General features: G+C 29.4%; 1 protein-coding gene across 1 annotated transcript; it reads left to right on the top strand.

Moving 5' to 3' along the window:
* The first annotated feature begins 20,596 nt into the window (after positions 1–20,596).
* Positions 20,597–23,148, top strand: LOC131805847 (uncharacterized). The gene is made up of 2 exons (XM_059129544.1): positions 20,597–22,791; positions 22,854–23,148. Exon 1 carries the CDS (start codon positions 20,934–20,936, stop codon positions 21,873–21,875), a length of 942 nt encoding a protein of 313 aa, XP_058985527.1. The 5' UTR covers positions 20,597–20,933; the 3' UTR covers positions 21,876–22,791; positions 22,854–23,148.
* Positions 23,149–23,151: the final 3 nt, after the last annotated feature.

Genomic DNA, 23,151 nt, shown 5'->3' with positions numbered 1-23,151 from the left:
TTCTTGGTCTGATGGTCGTTGAAAAAATATTCTTTAAAAAAATTCCACGTTTCTTGGTCTGATGGTCGTTGAAAAAATATTCTTTAAAAAATCCACGTTTCTTGGTCTGATGGTCGTTGAAAAAATATTCCTTTAAAAAATCCACGTTTCTTGGTCTGATGGTCGTTGAAAAAATATTCTTTAAAAAATCCACGTTTCTTGGTCTGATGGTCGTTGAAAAAAATATTCTTTAAAAAATCCACGTGTCTTGGTCTGACGGTCGTTGAAAAAATATTCTTTAAAAAATCCACGTGTCTTGGTCTGACGGTCGTTGAAAAAATATTCTTTAAAAAATCCACGTTTCTTGGTCTGATGGTCGTTGAAAAAATATTCTTTAAAAAATCCACGTGTCTTGGTCTGACGGTCGTTGAAAAAATATTCTTTAAAAAATCCACGTTTCTTGGTCTGATGGTCGTTGAAAAAATATTCTTTAAAAATCCACGTTTCTTGGTCTGATGGTCGTTGAAAAAAATATTCTTTAAAAAAATCCACTGTTTCTTGGTCTGATGGTCGTTGAAAAAAATATTCTTTAAAAAAATCCACGTTTCTTGGTCTGATGGTCGTTGAAAAATATTCTTTAAAAAAATCCACGTTTCTTGGTCTGATGGTCGTGAAAAAATATTCTTTAAAAAATCCACGTGTCTTGGATCTGACGGTCGTTGAAAAATATTCTTTAAAAAAATCACGTGTCTGGTCTGACGGTCGTTGAAAAAATATTCTTTAAAAAATCCACGTTTCTGGTCTGTGGTCGTTGAAAAAATATTCTTTAAAAATCCACGTTTCTTGGTCTGATGGTCTTTGAAAAAATATTCTTTAAAAAATCCACGTGTCTTGGTCTGACGGTCGTTGAAAAATATTCTTTAAAAAATCCACGTTTCTTGGTCGGATGGTCGTTGAAAAAATATTCTTTTAAAAAATCCACGTTTTCTTGGTCTGATGGTCGTTGAAAAAATATTCTTTAAAAAAATCCACGTGTCTTGGTCTGACGGTCGTTGAAAAAATATTCTTTAAAAAATCACGTTCTTGGTCTGATGGTCGTTGAAAAAATATTCTTTAAAAAATCCCCGGGTTTCTTGTCTGATGGTCGTTGAAAAATATTCTTTACAAAATCCACGTTTCTTGGTCTGATGGTCATTGAAAAAAATATTCTTAAAAATCCACGTTTCTTGGTCTGATGGTCGTTGAAAAATATTCTTTAAAAAATCCACGTTTCTTGGTCTGATGGTCGTTGAAAAAATATTCTTTAAAAAAATCCACGTGTCTTGGTCTGACGGTCGTTGAAAAAATATTCTTTAAAAAATCCACGTGTCTTGGTCTGACGGTCGTTGAAAAATATTCTTTAAAAATCCACGTTTCTTGGTCTGATGGTTGTTGAAAAAATATTCTTTAAAAAATCCACGTTTCTTAGTCTGATGGTCGTTGAAAAAATATTCTTTAAAAATCCACGTTTCTTGGTCTGATGGTCATTGAAAAAATATTCTTTAAAAAATCCACGTTTCTTGGTCTGATGGTCGTTGAAAAAATATTCTTAAAAATCCACGTTTCTTGGTCTGATGGTCGTTGAAAAATATTCTTTAAAAAATCCCCGTTTCTTGGTCTGATGGTCGTTGAAAAAATATTCTTTAAAAAAATCCACGTTTCTTGGTCTGATGGTCGTTGAAAAAATATTCTTTAAAAAATCCACGTTTCTTGGTCTGATGGTCGTTGAAAAATATTCTTTAAAAATCCACGTTCTTGGTCTGATGGTCGTTGAAAAAATATTCTTTAAAAAATCCACGTTTCTTGGTCTGATGGTCGTTTGAAAAAATATTCTTTAAAAAATCCACGTTTCTTGGTCTGATGGTCGTTGAAAAAATATTCTTTAAAAAATCCACGTTTCTTGGTCTGATGGTCGTTGAAAAAATATTATTTAAAAAATCCACGTTTCTTGGTCTGATGGTCGTTGAAAAAAATATTCTTTAAAAAATCCACGTTCTTGGTCTGATGGTCGTTGAAAAAATATTCTTTAAAAATCCACGTTTCTTGGTTTTTTGGTCCTTGAAAAAAATATTCTTTAAAAAATCCACGTTTCTTGGTCTTATGGTCGTTGAAAAAATATTCTTTAAAAAATCCACGTTTCTTGGTCTTATGGTCCTTGAAAAAATATTCTTTAAAAAATCCACGTTTCTTGGACTAAAGGTCCATAAAAAATATTCTTTAAAAAATCAACGTTTCTTGGACTAAAGGTCCATAAAAAAATATTCTTTAAAAAATCCACGTTTCTTGGTCTGATGGTCGTTGAAAAAATATTCTTTAAAAAATCCACGTTTCTTCAACTAAAGGTCGTTGAAAATAATATTCTTTAAAAAATCCACGTTTCTTCAACTAAAGGTCGTTGAAAATAATATTCTTTAAAAAATCCACGTTTCTTCAACTAAAGGTCGTTGAAAAAATATTCTTTAAAAAATCCACGTTTCTTCAACTAAAGGTCGTTGAAAATAATATTCTTTAAAAAATCCACGTTTCTTCAACTAAAGGTCGTTGAAAAAATATTCTTTAAAAAATCCACGTTTTCTTCAACTAAGGTCGTTGAAAATATATTCTTTAAAAAATCCACGTTTCTTCAACTAAAGGTCGTTGAAAAAATATTCTTTAAAAAATCCACGTTTCTTCAACTAAAGGTCGTTGAAAAAATATTCTTTAAAAAATCCACGTTTATAGGCCCTTTGGAAAAATATTCTTTAAAAAATCCACGTTTATAGGTCCTTTGGAAAATATTCTTTAAAAAAATCCACGTTTATAGGCCCTTTGGAAAAATATTCTTTAAAAAATCCACGTTTATAGGTCCTTTGGAAAAATATTCTTTAAAAATCCACGTTTATAGGTCCTTTGGAAAAATATTCTTTAAAAAATCCGCGTTTATAGGTCCTTTGGAAAAATATTCTTTAAAAAATCCACGTTTATAGGTCCTTTGGAAAAATATTCTTTAAAAAATCCACGTTTATAGGTCCTTTGGAAAAATATTCTTTAAAAAAATCCACGTTTATAGGTCCTTTGGAAAAATATTCTTTAAAAAATCCACGTTTATAGGGCCTTTGGAAAAATATTCTTTAAAAAATCCACGTTTATAGGTCCTTTGGAAAAATATTCTTTAAAAAATCCACGTTTATAGGTCCTTTGGAAAATATTCTTTAAAAAATCCACGTTTATAGGTCCTTTGGAAAAACATTCTTTAAAAAATCCACGTTTATAGGTCCTTTGGAAAATATTCTTTAAAAAATCCACGTTTATAGGTCCTTTGGAAAAATATTCTTTAAAAATCCACGTTTATAGGTCCTTTGGAAAAATATTCTTTAAAGAATCCACGTTATAGGGCCTTTGGAAAAATATTCTTTAAAAAATCCACGTTTATAGGTCCTTTGGAAAAACTATTCTTTAAAAAATCCACGTTTATAGGTCCTTTGGAAAAATATTCTTTAAAAAATCCACGTTTTATAGGTCCTTTGGAAAAATATTCTTTAAAAAATCCACGTTTATAGGTCCTTTGGAAAAATATTCTTTAAAAAATCCACGTTATAGGTCCTTTGGAAAAATATTCTTTAAAAAATCCACGTTTATAGGTCCTTTGGAAAACATTCTTTAAAAAATCCACGTTTATAGGTCCTTTGGAAAAATATTCTTTAAAAATCCACGTTTATAGGTCCTTTGGAAAAATATTCTTTAAAAAATCCACGTTTATAGGTCCTTTGGAAAAATATTCTTTAAAGAATCCACGTTTATAGGGCCTTTGGAAAAATATTCTTTAAAAAATCCACGTTTATAGGTCCTTTGGAAAAATATTCTTTAAAAAAATCCACGTTTATAGGTCCTTTGGAAAAATATTCTTTAAAAATCCACGTTTATAGGTCCTTTGAAAAATATTCTTTAAAAAATCCACGTTTATAGGTCCTTTGGAAAAATATTCTTTAAAAAATCCACGTTTATAGGTCCTTTGGAAAAAATATTCTTTAAAAAATCCACGTTTATAGGTCCTTGGAAAAATATTCTTTAAAAAATCCACGTTTATAGGTCCTTTGGAAAAATATTCTTTAAAAAATCCACGTTTATAGGTCCTTTGGAAAATATTCTTTAAAAAATCCACGTTTATAGGTCCTTTGGAAAAATATTCTTTAAAAAATCCACGTTTACAGGTCCTTTGGAAAAATATCTTTAAAAAATCCACGTTTATAGGTCCTTTGGAAAAATATTCTTTAAAAAATCCACGTTTATAGGTCCTTTGGAAAAATATTCTTTAAAAAATCCACGTTTATAGGTCCTTTGGAAAATATTCTTTAAAAAATCCACGCTTATAGGTTCTTTGGAAAAATATTCTTTAAAAAATCCACGTTTATAGGTCCTTTGGAAAAATATTCTTTAAAAAATCCACGTTTATATTCTTTAAAAAATCCACGTTCAAATGTCCTTTGGAAAAATATTCTTGAATAAAATACACGTCTATGAACGCTTTGAAAAAATATTCTTTAAAAAATCCACGTTCAAATGTCCTTTGGAAAAATATTCTTGAATAAAATACATGTCTATGAACCCTTTGAAAAAATATTCTTTAAAAAATCCACGTTTATAGGTCCTTTGGAAAAATATTCTTTAAAAAATCCACGTTTATAGGTCCTTCGGAAAAATATTCTTTAAAAAATCCACGTTTATAGGTCCTTTGGAAAAATATTCTTTTAAAAATCCACGTTTATAGGTCCTTTGGAAGAATATTTTTTTTTAAAAATTCACGTTTATAGGTCCTTTGGAAAAATATTCTTTAAAAAACGTTTATGGGTCCTCTGGAAAAATATTCTTTAAAAAATCCACGTTTATAGGTCCTTTGGAAAAATATTTTTTAAAAATCCACGTTTATAGGTCCTTTGGAAAAATATTTTTTTAAAAATCCACGTTTATAGGTCCTTTGGAAAAATATTTTTTTAAAAATCCACGTTTATAGGTTCTTTGAGAAAATATTTTTTAAAAAATCCACGTTTATAGGTCCTTTGGAAAAATATTCTTTAAAAAATCCACGTTTATAGGTCCTTTGGAAAATATTCTTTAAAAAATCCACGTTTATGGGTCCTTTAGAAAAATATTCTTTAAAAAATCCACGTTTATAGGTCCTTTGGAAAAATATTCTTTAAAAAATCCACTTTAAAATGTCCTTTGGAAAATGTTTTCTTTAAAAATTCACGTTTATAGGTCCCTTGGAAAAATATTCTTTAAAAAATCCACGTTTATAGGTCCTTTGGAAAAATATTCTTTAAAAAATCCACGTTTATAGGTCCTTTGGAAAATATTCTTTAAAAAATCCACGTTTATAGGTCCTTTTAAAAAATATTCTTTAACAAATCCACGTTTATAGGTCCTTTGGAAAATATTTTTTAAAAAATCCACGTTTATAGGTCCTTTGGAAAAATATTCTTTAAAAAATCCACGTTTATATTCTTTAAAAAATCCACGTTCAAATGTCCTTTGGAAAAAGATTCTTGAATAAAATACACGTCTATGAACGCTTTGAAAAAATATTCTTTAAAAAATCCACGTTCAAATGTCCTTTGGAAAAATATTCTTGAATAAAATACATGTCTATGAACCCTTTGAAAAAATATTCTTAAATAAAATGCATGTCTATGAACCCTTTGAAAAAATATTCTTAAATAAAATACATGTCTATGAACCCTTTGAAAAAATATTCTTTAAAAAATCCACGTTTATAGGTCCTTTGGAAAAATATTCTTTAAAAAATCCACGTTTATATTCTTTAAAAAATCCACGTTCAAATTTCCTTTGGAAAAATATTCTTGAATAAAATACACGTCTATGAACCCTTTGAAAAAATATTCTTTAAAAAATCCACGTTCAAATGTCCTTTGGAAATATATTCTTGAATAAAATACATGTCTATGAACCCTTTGAAAAAATATTCTTTAAAAAATCTACTTTTAAAGGACCTTTGGAAAAATTTTCTTTAAAAAAATCCACGCTCAAATGTCTATTGGAAAAATATTCTCTCAAAAATCCACGTTTATAAGTCCTTTGGAAAAATATTCTTTTAAAAATCCACGTTTATAGGTCGTTTGGAAAAATATTCTTTAAAAATCCACGTTTATAGGTCCTTTGGAAAAATATTCTTTTAAAAATCCACGTTTATAGGTCCTTTGGAAAAATATTCTTTTAAAAATCCACGTTTATAGGTCCTTTGGAAAATGTTTTTTTTAAAAATTCACGTTTATAGGTCCTTTGGAAAAATATTCTTTAAAAAATCCACGTTTATAGGTCCTTTGGAAAACTATTCTTTAAAAAATCCACGTTTATAGGTCCTTTGGAAAAATGTTTTTTTAAAAATTCACGTTTATAGGTCCTTTGGAAAAATATTCTTTAAAAAATCCACGTTTATAGGTCCTTTGGAAAACTATTCTTTAAAAAATCCACGTTTATAGGTCCTTTGGAAAACTATTTTTTTTAAAAATCCACGTTTATAGGTCCTTTGGAAAAATATTCTTTAAAAAATCCACGTTTATAGGTCCTTTGGAAAAATATTCTTTAAAAAATCCACGTTTATGGGTCCTTTAGAAAAATATTCTTTAAAAAATCCACGTTTATATGTCCTTTGGAAAAATATTCTTTAAAAAATCCACTTTCAAATGTCCTTTGGAAAAATATTCTTTAAAAATCCATCTTTATAAGTCTTTTGAAAAAATATTCTTTAAAAAATCCACATTTATAGGTCCTTTGGAAAATATTCTTTAAACAAATCCACGCTCAAATGTCCTTTGGAAAAATATTCTCTCAAAAATCCACGTTTATAAGTCCTTTGGAAAAATATTCTCCCAAAAATCCACATTTAGAGGTCCTTTGGAAAAATATTCTCTCAAAAATCCACATTTATAGGTTCTTTGGAAAAATATTCTTTTAAAAATCCACGTTTATAGGTCCTTTGGAAAAATGTTTTTTTTTTTTAAATTCAAGTTTATAGGTCCTTTGGAAAAATATTCTTTAAAAATCCACGTTTATAGGTCCTTTGGAAAAATGTTTTTATTTAAAAATTCACGTTTATAGGTCCTTTGGAAAAATATTCTTTAAAAAATCCACGTTTATGGGTCCTTTGGAAAAATATTCTTTAAAAAATCCACGTTTATGGGTCCTTTGGAAAAATATTCTTTAAAAAATCCACGTTTATAGGTCCTTTGGAAAAATATTCTTTAAAAAATCCACGTTTATAGGTCCTTTTAAAAAATATTCTTTAACAAATCCACGTTTATAGGTCCTTTGGAAAATATTTTTTAAAAGTCCACGTTAGAAGTCCTTTTTAAAAATATTATTTATTTTTTTTTAAATCGTTTGGAAATATATCATTTAAAATTAAAAAAAAAATTTAACGAAATTCAAACTTTTCCAAATCGTTTTCAATTAACTTTTTCTTGTCGCCAATTTTGTAACAGTTTAAGAATTATATAAGTAATGGACTAAATAAACTTTGTTGTCAACTACATGTCTTTAGCTTCAATTTGAACACCCCCACACTTCTCCTAACGGCAGACTGTTGAAAGAAATACCCAAGTAGTACAAGTTGCAAAATAAGTCGCTGAGAAAAACTCAAACGAAAAACTGAACAGCAACTAATTACCTCTTAAAGATAAAGCTTTTAAACAAGTAACAAGTTAATGGACAGCTGAAAAAAAATCCTGTCTATTTTTAAAAGCGGAGAACGGGAAACAAAAAATGGTATTAATTTGAATAATGATGGAGAAGAATGAAAATAATGCCTAAAGGGTGAAACAGAGGGCGGAGAGAAACGTGGCGATGAATGAAGTGTGATATAATTGAAGTCAACATTTAGTTGAAAAAAAAAAGAATGAATGATAAATTAAGGATATTTCCAGGAGTCTTTTTTTAATGCACTGTGAGGCAAATTAAAATATTTTTTCAAAGAACATTTTTCCAAAGGACCTATCAACCAGAATTTTAAAAGAATATTTTTCCAAATTACCAATAATCTAAGATTTTCAAAAAAAAAAAAAATATTTGTCGAAAGGAACTATAAACGTGGATTTTTTTTAAAAATTATTTTTCCAAAGGGGTTTATAGAATATTATAGAATATTTTTCCAAAGGACCTATAAACGTGGATTTTTAAAGAATATTTTTCCAAAGGACCTATAAACGTGGATTTTTTAAAGAATATTTTTCCAAAGGACCTATAAACGTGGATTTTTTAAAGAATATTTTCCAAAGGACCTATAAACGTGGATTTTTTAAAGAATATTTTTCCAAAGGCCCTATAAACGTGGATTCTTTAAAAAATATTTTTCCAAAGGACCTTTAAACGTGGATTCTTTAAAGAATATTTTTCCAAAGGACCTATAAACGTGGATTTTTAAAGAATATTTTTCCAAAGGCCCTATAAACGTGGATTCTTTAAAAAATATTTTTCCAAAGGACCTATAAACGTGGATTTTTTAAAGAATATTTTTCCAAAGGACCTATAAACGTGGATTTTTTAAAGAATATTTTTCCAAAGGACCTATAAACGTGGATTTTTTAAAGAATATTTTTCCAAAGGACCTATAAACGTGGATTTTTTAAAGAATATTTTTCCAAAGGATGTTTTAAAGAATATTTTTTCAAAGGACCTATAAACGTGGATTTTTTAAAGAATATTTTTCCAAAGGACCTATAAACGTGGATTTTTTAAAGAATATTTTTCCAAAGGCCCTATAAACGTGGATTGTTTAAAAAATATTTTTCCAAAGGACCTATAAACGTGGATTCTTTAAAGAATATTTTTCCAAAGGACCTATAAACGTGGATTCTTTAAAGAATATTTTTCCAAAGGACCTATAAACGTGGATCTTTTAAAGTGTATTTTTTCCAAAGGCCTTATAAACGTGGATCTTTTAAAGTGTATTTTTTCCAAAGGCCTTATAAACGTGGATTTTTTAAAGAATATTTTTCCAAAGGACCTATAAACGTGGATTTTTTAAAGAATATTTTCCAAAGGCCCTATAAACGTGGATTCTTTAAAAAATATTTTTCCAAAGGACCTATAAACGTGGATTTTTTAAAGAATATTTTTCCAAAGGACCTATAAACGTGGATTTTTTAAAGAATATTTTTCCAAAGGACCTATAAACGTGGATTTTTTAAAGAATATTTTTCCAAAGGACCTATAAACGTGGATTTTTTAAAGAATATTTTTCCAAAGGACCTATAAACGTGGATTTTTTAAAGAATATTTTCCAAAGGACCTATAAACGTGGATTTTTTAAAGAATATTTTTCCAAAGGACCTATAAACGTGGATTTTTTAAAGAATATTTTTCCAAAGGACCTATAAACGTGGATTTTTTAAAGAATATTTTTCCAAAGGACCTATAAACGTGGATTTTTTAAAGAATATTTTTCCAAATGACCTATAAACGTGGATTTTTTAAAGAATATTTTTCCAAAGGACCTATAAACGTGGATTTTTTAAAGAATATTTTTCCAAAGGACCTATAAACGTGGATTTTTTAAAGAATATTTTTCCAAAGGACCTATAAACGTGGATTTTTTAAAGAATATTTTTCCAAAGGATGTTTTAAAGAATATTTTTTCAAAGGACCTATAAACGTGGATTTTTTAAAGAATATTTTTCCAAAGGATGTTTTAAAGAATATTTTTTCAAAGGACCTATAAACGTGGATTTTTTAAAGAATATTTTTCCAAAGGACCTATAAACGTGGATTTTTTAAAGAATATTTTTCCAAAGGCCCTATAAACGTGGATTGTTTAAAAAATATTTTTCCAAAGGACCTATAAACGTGGATTCTTTAAAGAATATTTTTCCAAAGGACCTATAAACGTGGATTCTTTAAAGAATATTTTTCCAAAGGACCTATAAACGTGGATCTTTAAAGTGTATTTTTTCCAAAGGCCTTATAAACGTGGATCTTTTAAAGTGTATTTTTTCCAAAGGCCTTATAAACGTGGATTTTTTAAAGAATATTTTTCCAAAGGACCTATAAACGTGGATTTTTTAAAGAATATTTTTCCAAAGGCCCTATAAACGTGGATTCTTTAAAAATATTTTTCCAAAGGACCTATAAACGTGGATTTTTTAAAGAATATTTTTCCAAGGGACCTATAAACGTGGATTTTTTAAAGAATATTTTTCCAAGGGACCTATAAACGTGGATTTTTTAAAGAATATTTTTCCAAAGGACCTATAAACGTGGATTTTTTAAAGAATATTTTTCCAAAGGACCTATAAACGTGGATTTTTTAAAGAATATTTTTCCAAAGGACCTATAAACGTGGATTTTTTAAAGAATATTTTTCCAAAGGACCTATAAACGTGGATTTTTTAAAGAATATTTTTCCAAAGGACCTATAAACGTGGATTTTTTAAAGAATATTTTTCCAAATGACCTATAAACGTGGATTTTTTAAAGAATATTTTTCCAAAGGACCTATAAACGTGGATTTTTTAAAGAATATTTTTCCAAAGGACCTATAAACGTGGATTTTTTAAAGAATATTTTTCCAAAGGACCTATAAACGTGGATTTTTTAAAGAATATTTTTCCAAAGGACCTATAACGTGGATTTTTTAAAGAATATTTTTCCAAAGGATGTTTTAAAGAATATTTTTTCAAAGGACCTATAAACGTGGATTTTTTAAAGAATATTTTTCCAAAGGACCTATAACGTGGATTTTTTAAAGAATATTTTTCCAAAGGACCTATAAACGTGGATTTTTTTAAAGAATATTTTTCCAAAGGACCTATAAACGTGGATTTTTTTAAAGAATATTTTTCCAAAGGACCTATAAACGTGGATTTTTTAAAGAATATTTTTCCAAAGGACCTATAAACGTGGATTTTTTAAAGAATATTTTTCCAAAGGACCTATAAACGTGGATTTTTTAAAGAATATTTTCCAAAGGACCTATAAACGTGGATTTTTTAAAGAATATTTTCCAAAGGACCTATAAACGTGGATTTTTTAAAGAATATTTTTCCAAAGGACCTATAAACGTGGATTTTTTAAAGAATATTTTTCCAAACGTGGATTTTTTAAAGAATATTTTTCCAAAGGACCTATAAACGTGGATTTTTTAAAGAATATTTTTCCAAAGGACCTATAAACGTGGATTTTTTAAAGAATATTTTTCCAAAGGACCTATAAACGTGGATTTTTTAAAGAATATTTTTCCAAAGGACCTATAAACGTGGATTTTTAAAGAATATTTTTCCAAAGGACCTATAAACGTGGATTTTTTAAAGAATATTTTTCCAAAGGACCTATAAACGTGGATTTTTTAAAGAATATTTTTCCAAAGGACCTATAAACGTGGATTTTTTAAAGAATATTTTTCCAAGGGACCTATAAACGTGGATTTTTTAAAGAATATTTTTCCAAAGGACCTATAAACGTGGATTTTTTAAAGAATATTTTTCCAAAGGACCTATAAACGTGGATTTTTTAAAGAATATTTTTCCAAAGGACCTATAAACGTGGATTTTTTAAAGAATATTTTTCCAAAGGACCTATAAACGTGGATTTTTAAAGAATATTTTTCCAAAGGACCTATAAACGTGAATTTTTAAAAAAACATTTTTCCAAAGGACCTATAAACGTGGATTTTTAAAAGAATATTTTTCCAAAGGACCTATAAACGTGGATTTTTAAAAGAATATTTTTCCAAAGGACCTATAAACGTGGATTTTTAAAAGAATATTTTTCCAAAGGACTTATAAACGTGGATTTTTGAGAGAATATTTTCCAATGGACATTTGAGCGTGGATTTTTTAAAGAATATTTTTTCAAAGGGTTCATAGACATGTATTTTATTCAAGAATATTTTCCAAAGGACATTTGAACGTGGATTTTTAAAGAATATTTTTTCGAAGGGTTCATAGACGTGTATTTTATTCAAGAATATTTTTCCAAAGGACATTTGAACGTGGATTTTTTAAAGAACATTTTTTCAAAGGGTTCATAGACGTGTATTTTATTCAAGAATATTTTTCCAAAGGACCTATAAACGTGGATTTTTTAAAGAATATTTTTCCAAAGGACCTATAAACGTGGATTTTTTAAAGAATATTTTTCCAAAGGACCTATAAACGTGGATTTTTTAAAGAATATTTTTCCAAAGGACCTATAAACGTGGATTTTTTAAAGAATATTTTTCCAAAGGACCTATAAACGTGGATTTTTTAAAGAATATTTTTCCAAAGGACCTATAAACGTGGATTTTTTAAAGAATATTTTTCCAAAGGACCTATAAACGGGATTTTTTAAAGAATATTTTTCCAAAGGACCTTAACGTGGATTTTAAAGAATATTTTTCAAAGGACCTATAAACGTGGATTTTTAAAGAATATTTTTCCAAAGGACCTATAAACGTGGATTTTTTTAAAGAATATTTTCCAAAGGACCTATAAACGTGGATTTTTTAAAGAATATTTTTCCAAAGGACCTATAAACGTGGATTTTTTAAAGAATATTTTTCCAAAGGACCTATAAACGTGGATTTTTAAAGAATATTTTCCAAAGGACCTATAAACGTGGATTTTTTAAAGAATATTTTTCCAAAGGACCTATAAACGTGGATTTTTTAAAGAATATTTTCCAAAGGACCTATAAACGTGGATTTTTTAAAGAATATTTTTCCAAAGGACCTATAAACGTGGATTTTTTAAAGAATATTTTTCCAAAGGACCTATAAACGTGGATTTTTTAAAGAATATTTTTCCAAAGGACCTATAAACGTGGATTTTTTAAAGAATATTTTTCCAAAGGACCTATAAACGTGGATTTTTTAAAGAATATTTTTCCAAAGGACCTATAAACGTGGATTTTTTTAAAGAATATTTTTCCAAAGGACCTATAAACGTGGATTTTTTAAAGAATATTTTCCAAAGGACCTATAAACGTGGATTTTTTAAAAGAATATTTTTCCAAAGGACCTATAAACGTGGATTTTTTAAAGAATATTTTTCCAAAGGACCTATAAACGTGGATTTTTTAAAGAATATTTTTCCAAAGGACCTATAAACGTGGATTTTTTAAAGAATATTTTTCCAAAGGACCTATAAACGTGGATTTTTTAAAGAATATTTTTCCAAAGGACCTATAACGTGGATTTTGTAAAGAATATTTTTCCAAAGGACCTATAAACGTGGATTTTGTAAAGAATATTTTTCCAAAGGACCAATAAACGTGGATTTTGTAAAGAATATTTTTCCAAAGGACCTATAAACGTGGATTTTTTAAAGAATATTTTTCCAAAGGACCTATAAACGTGGATTTTTTAAAGAATATTTTTCCAAAGGACCTATAAACGTGGATTTTTTAAAGAATATTTTTCCAAAGGACCTATAAACGTGGATTTTTTAAAGAATATTTTTCCAAAGGACCTATAAACGTGGATTTTTTAAAGAATATTTTTCCAAAGGACCTATAAACGTGGATTTTTAAAGAATATTTTTCCAAAGGACCTATAAACGTGGATTTTTTAAAGAATATTTTTCCAAAGGACCTATAAACGTGGATTTTTTAAAGAATATTTTTCCAAAGGACCTATAAAACGTGGATTTTTTAAAGAATATTTTTCCAAAGGACCTATAAACGTGGATTTTTTAAAGAATATTTTTCCAAAGGACCTATAAACGTGGATTTTTTAAAGAATATTTTTCCAAAGGACCTATAAACGTGGATTTTTTAAAGAATATTTTTCCAAAGGACCTATAAACGTGGATTTTTTAAAGAATATTTTTCCAAAGGACCTATAAACGTGGATTTTTTAAAGAATATTTTTCCAAAGGACCTATAAACGTGGATTTTTTAAAGAATATTTTTCCAAAGGACCTATAAACGTGGATTTTTTAAAGAATATTTTTCCAAAGGACCTATAAACGTGGATTTTTTAAAGAATATTTTTCCAAAGGACCTATAAACGTGGATTTTTTAAAGAATATTTTTCCAAAGGACCTATAAACGTGGATTTTTTAAAGAATATTTTTCCAAAGGACCTATAAACGTGGATTTTTTAAAGAATATTTTTCCAAAGGACCTATAAACGTTGATTTTTTAAAGAATATTTTTCCAAAGGACCTATAAACGTTGATTTTTTAAAGAATATTTTTCCAAAGGACCTATAAACGTGGATTTTTTAAAGAATATTTTTCCAAAGGACCTATAAACGTGGATTTTTTAAAGAATATTTTTCCAAAGGACCTATAAACGTGGATTTTTTAAAGAATATTTTTCCAAAGGACCTATAAACGTGGATTTTTTAAAGAATATTTTTCCAAAGGACCAATAAACGTGGATTTTTTAAAGAATATTTTTCCAAAGGACCTATAAACGTGGATTTTTTAAAGAATATTTTTCCAAAGGACCTATAAACGTGGATTTTTTAAAGAATATTTTTCCAAAGGACCTATAAACGTGGATTTTTTAAAGAATATTTTTCCAAAGGACCTATAAACGTGGATTTTTTAAAGAATATTTTTCCAAAGGACCTATAAACGTGGATTTTTTAAAGAATATTTTTCCAAAGGACCTATAAACGTGGATTTTTTAAAGAATATTTTTCCAAAGGACCTATAAACGTGGATTTTTTAAAGAATATTTTCCAAAGGACCTATAAACGTGGATTTTTTAAAGAATATTTTTCCAAAGGACCTATAAACGTGGATTTTTTAAAGAATATTTTTCCAAAGGACCTATAAACGTGGATTTTTTAAAGAATATTTTTCCAAAGGACCTATAAACGTGGATTTTTTAAAGAATATTTTTCCAAAGGACCTATAAACGTGGATTTTTTAAAGAATATTTTTCCAAAGGACCTATAAACGTGGATTTTTTAAAGAATATTTTTCCAAAGGACCTATAAACGTGGATTTTTTAAAGAATATTTTTCCAAAGGACCTATAAACGTGGATTTTTTAAAGAATATTTTTCCAAAGGACCTATAAACGTGGATTTTTTAAAGAATATTTTTCCAAAGGACCTATAAACGTGGATTTTTAAAGAATATTTTCCAAAGGACCTATAAACGTGGATTTTTTAAAGAATATTTTTCCAAAGAACCTATAAACGTGGATTTTTTAAAGAATATTTTTCCAAAGGACCTATAAACGTGGATTTTTTAAAGAATATTTTTCCAAACGTGGATTTTTTAAAGAATATTTTTTCAAAGGACCTATAAACGTGGATTTTTTAAAGAATATTTTTCCAAAGGACCTATAAACGTGGATTTTTTAAAGAATATTTTTCCAAAGGACCTATAAACGTGGATTTTTTAAAGAATATTTTTCCAAAGGACCTATAAACGTGGATTTTTTAAAGAATATTTTTCCAAAGGACCTATAAACGTGGATTTTTAAAGAATATTTTCCAAAGGACATATAAACGTGGATTTTTTAAAGAATATTTTTCCAAAGGACCTATAAACGTGGATTTTTTAAAGAATATTTTTCCAAAGGACCTATAAACGTGGATTTTTTAAAGAATATTTTTCCAAAGGACCTATAAACGTGGATTTTTTAAAGAATATTTTTCCAAAGGACCTATAAACGTGGATTTTTTAAAGAATATTTTCCAAAGGACCTATAAACGTGGATTTTTTAAAGAATATTTTTCCAAAGGACCTATAAACGTGGATTTTTTAAAGAATATTTTTCCAAAGGACCTATAAACGTGGATTTTTTAAAGAATATTTTTCCAAAGGACCTATAAACGTGGATTTTTTAAAGAATATTTTTCCAAAGGACCTATAAATGTGGATTTTTTAAAGAATATTTTTCCAAAGGACCTATAAACGTGGATTTTTTAAAGAATATTTTTCCAAAGGACCTATAAACGTGGATTTTTTAAAGAATATTAGTAGTGTGCTTATGGGGATGTTGGGAATTCACCACGATTTATCACGGCAAATTCTATTGGGGATGTTGATTTGGGTAAATTCACCACGGTGAATTTTAATGGGGATGTTGTCTTGGGAATTGTACCACGGCAAATTCTATTGGGGATGTTGATTAGGGTAAATTGTCCACGGTGAAATATATTGGGGATGTTGTCTTTTGCATTGTACCACGTCAAATTTTATTGGGGCTGTTGGCGTTGGTGTTGCTAGTTTTAATATGAACTACTAGATGGCGCTAAGTTTAGCGCAGACACAATCCAAAACTGTGTATGGGATGGTGAAATTTCAAGTTTTAATATTCACCACTAGCAGAGACACCCTCCGAAAAAAAAAAAAAAAAAATGTATTATGATCATATCGAGTGGGGCTAAAGAGATTCACCATGTGAGAAGTGAATATAGCAGAAACACATCTGAAAGAGGTAAGTATCGAAGAAAATCATTTTATGTAGATGGCTCTCAGAATGCTTTTATATAGTCAACATGCTGATTACTGCAGTCAAATGTGCTTATTAATTTATTTGAAAACATATATTTCAAGAAATCGACTTCAATAAATGTGATATATTATAGAAGAGTTTCAATTGATAAATATGCTGCAATTATTGATATTTCAGGGGTTTTAATTTCAGCATAGATGAAAGTATAAATGAAAATATAGACAAAGAAATGACATCGAAAAATTCCGGAATAATCAAGTGAAATTCTTGAAAAAAGATAACGAAGTCGAAAGACAAAACTAACTTTTCGTTGTACTTGTTTTAATTTGTCTATAATTTTAGCGACTCAAAAATGTTCAGTTATTCCCATCGAAACGATATAGGCGACATCTAACGGTGAGTTCCATCCATACTATCCATAAATTATGTTGTAGCATAGACACACTCCAAAACTATTGAAATATGATCATATCGAATGGGGCTAGAGAGATCCACCATATGAGAAGTGAATATAGCAGAGACAAATTTGGTTAGTATCATATTCAACAAGAAGATGTGTGTTCTATTATTTTGTCCAGATGGCTCTCCACTCATTTCCCTCGAAACGATATAGGCGACATCTAACCACCAATTAATGTTGTAGCATATACACACTAAAAAAATGCTGCTGTAGCCAATCAAAGCAAATTCTTCTTGTGTGGACAGGCATTTTGATACATTATATCGATCGCTTTTTGATAGTTTTGTCGATGAAGAATTTGTTTACATTATGTAGCAATTTGAGAGAATTGAAACTGAAAGAGTTTCATGACAAACCCTGCATCAATTCGGTATTGAAGATTGAAGGGATTTGAAGAAGGAAACACCATTGTTTACATTAACTAACAATTGGATTTCTGTGAAATGGATATGAGAATTTGGGGGGAAGCGTTGTTGCAGAGTTTCATGACAAATTCTGCTTCAACGATAGATTGGAGCATGAATGAGAACATGCTTAACTATGCTCAAAATTAAAAACTCTAGTAACTCTGTAATATTGTGAAATTCGCGTTAAATATTCGTATATATAGAAGACAATTTCAAGTAAGGCTCACAGTATAAAATTAAACATTGAACGTGATATTATGGCGAACGCAGATTTAATAAACTTATTCAATTCTTTCAGTTATAAAAAAATAATAACTTTGAAAGAAATGGAGGATAACAAAGAATACAACATCCATGGCGCCTTTAGAACAAATACAAAATATGGGGAAAGAATTGTGCTGAAAATTAATGATGCTATCCTCTATTTACCGTCAAGATTCCTCTCGCTGGCGGATGAATACATAAAAGAAATAGCTGGTGGGGGTTATTCTGTGACGAAAACTGTGTTGAAAGATGGAAGCGGAAAGAGTCTTTACAAACTAGAATTAAAACATTTGGATCAACCAGATTATTTTTATCAACCATATTTAACATAAACTGAAAAGTAAATAAATATTTTGTTTGAAACTAAAAATTGCAAGCTGTTTTCATTTTAATGTGTGCAGAGAAATATTTCAGTTTATTAGTGAAGCTTTAGAAAGGAAGATGTCTCTTCTTAATAAGGAAGACGAACGCTTAAAAACCTTTGCTCGCTGGCCTTTAAATTATCCAGATCCCAAGACAATGGCTGCAGTAGGACTTTATTATACTGGAGTAGGAGATATTACCAGATGTTATTTTTGTAAAGTAAACATTCATAGTTGGGATCAAACTGATTGTCCTGTTACTGAGCATTCAAGGTTGACATATCGTTGCCCATTACTGGAAGGGCGTGAAACAACTAATGTCCCAACTATTTCAAAAAATTGGAATTGTACACCTTCTGAAATTGGTGTAGATGTTTGTGGTCGTGGAGCGAGTAAATGTTCACCCATTTTCTTATTATTGTTCACTTTCATTACCTTTAATGCTTTAAATAAAGTTTTATGCAAATAATACAGTTGCTTGTTTTTATTTATTAACTTTATTAATTTCATCGTCTAGTATGTAGCCAAGTTCTTTCCAGTTTTGTTCAATGAATACAAATATCTTAAATATATTATTTACGGCACACTTAAATCTAGTGTCCAAATGTATAGGACAGTTTGTAAAATAATTTTGGCAAGCTCGAAGTTTCATATTATTTTCTAAATTTATAATGGTAGAATGAATATATTTCTGTAAAAAGATTTTCTTTTCTTGTCCAACAACAAAAATATATTGATAATTGTTCAATGGTGTAAGAGCTTTCTCGACATCATTATAATTTTTTTCTCCATCTGTCCAATTTAAGCCATTCACATGTGTCTTGGTGTAGGCATTTGTTCTGCATGCTTCCCCAGTAAGTTCTTTTATATTAAAAGGTGGACGAAACAAAAAATAATGTGGAACAACAGAAGCACCACACATATATGATAGTTCCTTCACGAAAATACTCTTGTGGTTTCCATGGCAATATTGAAAATCAACCAGTGCAATATCCGATCTATTGATTTCAATCATCTTCTTAGGAAAGTTGAATTTGAATGGAGGGGATATCATCGATGTTGGAGTATTTATAAAATTTTGTTCATGTCCAATAAAAACTTTAAACAAAGATGTCCACAATTGTATGTATGAAATCGTTGATCTCTTTTATAATTGTATGTAATAGCTGGTCCCAAATAGCGTAAAACTTCTATCGGGGGTTGAAGATTACCAAAACTGTCGTAATAGTCGATATTATTATTGATTTTATTATATGCCACCCAATGCGTGCCAGGTCCACTGCTAACATCCAAATTTATGATACCACATTCAATTCGATGTGGTTTCTTAGGTAGATTATCACGCATATAAACACCTCTAAAGTGAGGTATATATTTTTTCCCAAAAAAACTAATATTTACATCGGTTAGGGGACCTTTGGGTAGCTGCTTAATTAGTTTTTTGGAGTTTTATTTTCATCAACATAAATTCCATAGCCCTTTTTATATGGTTTGAGATAGAGACCTTTACCCATAGCTATAGCTTCTATTGTTTTGTTATGTCTGGTTTGTTCATCCAACTCTTGTTTGGCTTTTTTTGCATTTAAAACGGCATTGGTAATTGCTGAACTACCCGATGCTAAAGCTCCCAATGCTCCTAATCCAGTTAGAATGGGAATGAGAGGAAGAAATCCACCTCTTTTGGGGACGCTTATTACTCGCGGTATAGCGACCTTTGATTTTTTTCCTCGAAACGTCTTTTGTATTTCATGTCTGGCTATTTTTATGGCTTCATCAATATCAGTTGGTTTTTTGCTTTTAAGGGAACTCGTAGCTTTTTTTAAAGCGTTTTTAAAAAGTTGTTGACCCAATATTTGTTTGGGGTTTTTATTACCCATCCCTAGCTTTGTCTTAGCCTTCATTATGTTAGTTACAAGATATGCGCTAATTTTTTCTCCAATGTTACTATTTTTCGATTTTACTCGCTCCCAAGCCCGTTCAGTTAGTTCACGATCAGCAATGTGACGTTGTTCAATATCTTTATTTTGTGAATAGGCAATATCGTGTGCTCTACACGCTGCATCTAATGGATTAATACCTTGATCTCCTCTTTGAATACGTTTTTCTAGCTTTGTTCCAGGTCCACAAAATTGATATCCTGGTAAATGAAGTTCAACGGGTAAAGAGTTAATCAACTTATTTACCAGTCCTCCTCCTTGAACGTGTTTCTTTCTAATAAATCGCTTCGTGTTGTAAACAATCATTTTATACTTTTTAGCGGGACGCTAAACGAAAGAAATATCGATATTTGATTATATTATAAATATGAATGTTTTCTTAAAACTACTCATTAGTTTAAATCATGAGATTACTGGAACAACAAGCTAAAATAATTGTTCAAAATGTGGATTTTATGCAAAGAAAGACCCCTCGACATAGTACTTTGCTGCCTGATTCTATACGAGCCTTAATAGTAGGACCATCAAATTGTGGAAAGACTAATGTGATGCTTAGTTTGATAGAAAGCCCTAATGGATTAAAATTCGAAAATGTTTACATTTACTCAAAATCGCTGTATCAGACAAAATATGAGTACCTAAAGAAACTGATATCCACTATAAAGGGGATGAGATTGTATACATTTAATAACAATGACGATGTTATACAAACGGACGAAATAAAGCCAAACTCAATCATGATTTTTGATGATGTTGCATGCGATAAACAAAACAACATTAAAAATTACTTCAGTATGGGGCGACATAAGAATGTTGATTCGTTTTATTTGTGTCAAACATACACACGTATACCAAAACATTTATTGCGTGATAATGCGAATTTGATAATCATGTTTAAACAAGATGATCTGAATTTAAGACATATATTTAATGATCACGTTGGATGTGACATTAGTTTTGAAGATTTCAAAAAAATTTGTCATGAATGCTGGAAGGAAAAGTATGGATTTCTAACGATTTCCAAGGATGACGAAATTCACTCTGGAAGATACAGAAAAGGCTTTCATATATTTATTCAACCTTAATATTATTTAATGTATTTGCAAATGTTAATTTATATTAGTGCACCTACAGCCATGGAGGAGGAAATGCTGAAACGGCTTGTTAAGTCCAGAAATGTCTTGAAAAAGAAATTTCAAAGCATTAAAATGGGCGAAGAAGCTAAAACTACAGAATTGAAAAATACTTTCAAACCGATAACGGAGCCAATAAACAAACTACTAAAGCTTTCAACTGAAAATACTTCCAAAATGATTATGCCTAAGAAAGAGAAAATGGAAATGTACAGAGATTCTATTATTACAAGTACACCCCTTAAGAATTATAAACCAGATGTTAAGTTAGATTCCAATGCATTGGAGGGGTTAAAGCATAGAGTAGATTACACACAAAATTTCGATTCCTTTAATACAACACAAGACGACGACAAATTTTATTCCAACAATGAGGAACCTATGAATCTATCATTCTTGAAGAAAATTAAAAAACTAGATGTAGTCTATGGTCCACACAAAGATAACAATGGAGAATGGAGATTTGGGGACCAACCACTCAAAATAAGCAATGAAAAGATTATGATTGGAAATAAAAATTGGGCATTAACACCCGGTTTGTTTGAACTGTTGTTTTATCAAGACCCCAAGAACTATGATCATACAGAACTCGATATTTACAAAACAATATTATTAGACACAAATGCGCATAAAATAAACTATGAATCTAATGGACGAATAAAGTCCAACAGGGGACAAAAATATAAGAAAATAATAAAAAATATAATAGAGGATACTCACAGCGGCAAAGGCTTACTGACAATAAATCCTGGTAAACCCAACTATATATACTGGGACGATCCCAACGAATTGATAGAACGATTAAAGCTGTTGTTGGCATCACAACAAGCCGGAAACAATAACCATACTAATGAAATTGTTTCTATTATCGAGGAACTGCGAGAAGGAAATATAATATATTAAATAATACTCTCAAGGAGCATACAACATATGACTGTTGACAAGTTTGGACATCATTACAATCAAAAAAATCAATCAATAGCAGTGAGAGAAAATGTTTCGAGATTATTGGGAGTCAATATTGATGAAGATAACAACCTTAACGTGCAAAATAAAAAGATTAGGAATGTTTCATCTCCAGCAGAAGGAGCGGATGCGGTCAACCAAGCATACGTACATACGCAAATCAAGCACATTCAAGAAATTTTAAAGAAAAATTTCATTCAAGAGTGCACCTTCCTAAGAGAAGAAATATCACAACTCAAACGTTCACAAAACGAAATATTTAAAGCCTTATCGCAAGCTCCATTCAACTCACCAGCTTTAATATATCATACCGAATAAAACAATGGAAAAGCGGGGTTTGGTAAATGAACTTCATCATCAAGCACGAAAAAACTTTCCAAGACGAAGGGTTATTACAAAGGGTATTGATGATCTCTGGCAAGCAGATTTAGTTGAAATGGGCAGTTACTCAAAAGCAAACAAGGGGTTCCGATTTTTGTTAACTGTCATCGATACATTTTCGAAATTCGCATGGTGTGAAGCCCTTAAAACAAAAACGGCAACGGATGTTTCTATGGCTTTTGAAAAAATCTTACAAAGAGGAAGAATTCCAAAAAATTTGCAAACCGATGATGGAAAAGAATTTTTCAACACAGATTTTAAAAAACTAATGCAGAAATATTCCATAAACCACTACTCCACATATAGTGTATTGAAGGCCTCAATTGTTGAGCGTTTTAATAGAACTTTGAAGTCGCTAATGTGGAAGGAGTTCAGTTATAATGGGAATTATCTATGGATTGATGTTTATAGAGAATTGGTTAAACAATACAATAAAACACCTCATCGAACAATAAAAATGGCCCCTATTCAAGTAAATTCATCGAATGAGAAGGCATTGTTGCAATCTGCTTATAACCACTTAAAAATTTTTAGGAGACAAAACTTTCGTGTGGGTGATCATGTACGCATTAGCAAATATAAACATCAATTTGAAAAGGGATACACGCCAAATTGGACTACGGAAATATTCAAGATAAGAACAATAAGAATAACAAACCCCGCTACTTATTTATTAGAAGACTATGAAGGAAATCCCATCCAAGGATGTTTCTACAAAGAAGAACTTTTACCCACAAAATATCCCAACACGTATTTAGTTGAGAAAATTTTAAAAACAAAAGGTAATAAAGTCTTGGTTAAGTGGCTGGGATTCTCAGACAAACATAATACA

The sequence above is a fragment of the Musca domestica genome, unplaced genomic scaffold (genome assembly GCF_030504385.1).
Source record: "Musca domestica strain aabys unplaced genomic scaffold, Musca_domestica.polishedcontigs.V.1.1 62, whole genome shotgun sequence".
Lineage (NCBI taxonomy): Eukaryota > Metazoa > Arthropoda > Insecta > Diptera > Muscidae > Musca > Musca domestica.
This window is presented reverse-complemented; position numbering and strand designations above follow the sequence as displayed.

Excerpts from the sequence above, each read along its gene's own strand:
- LOC131805847 (XM_059129544.1), top strand. The coding sequence starts at position 20,934 with ATGTATTTGCAAATGTTAATTTATATTAGTGCACCTACAGCCATGGAG.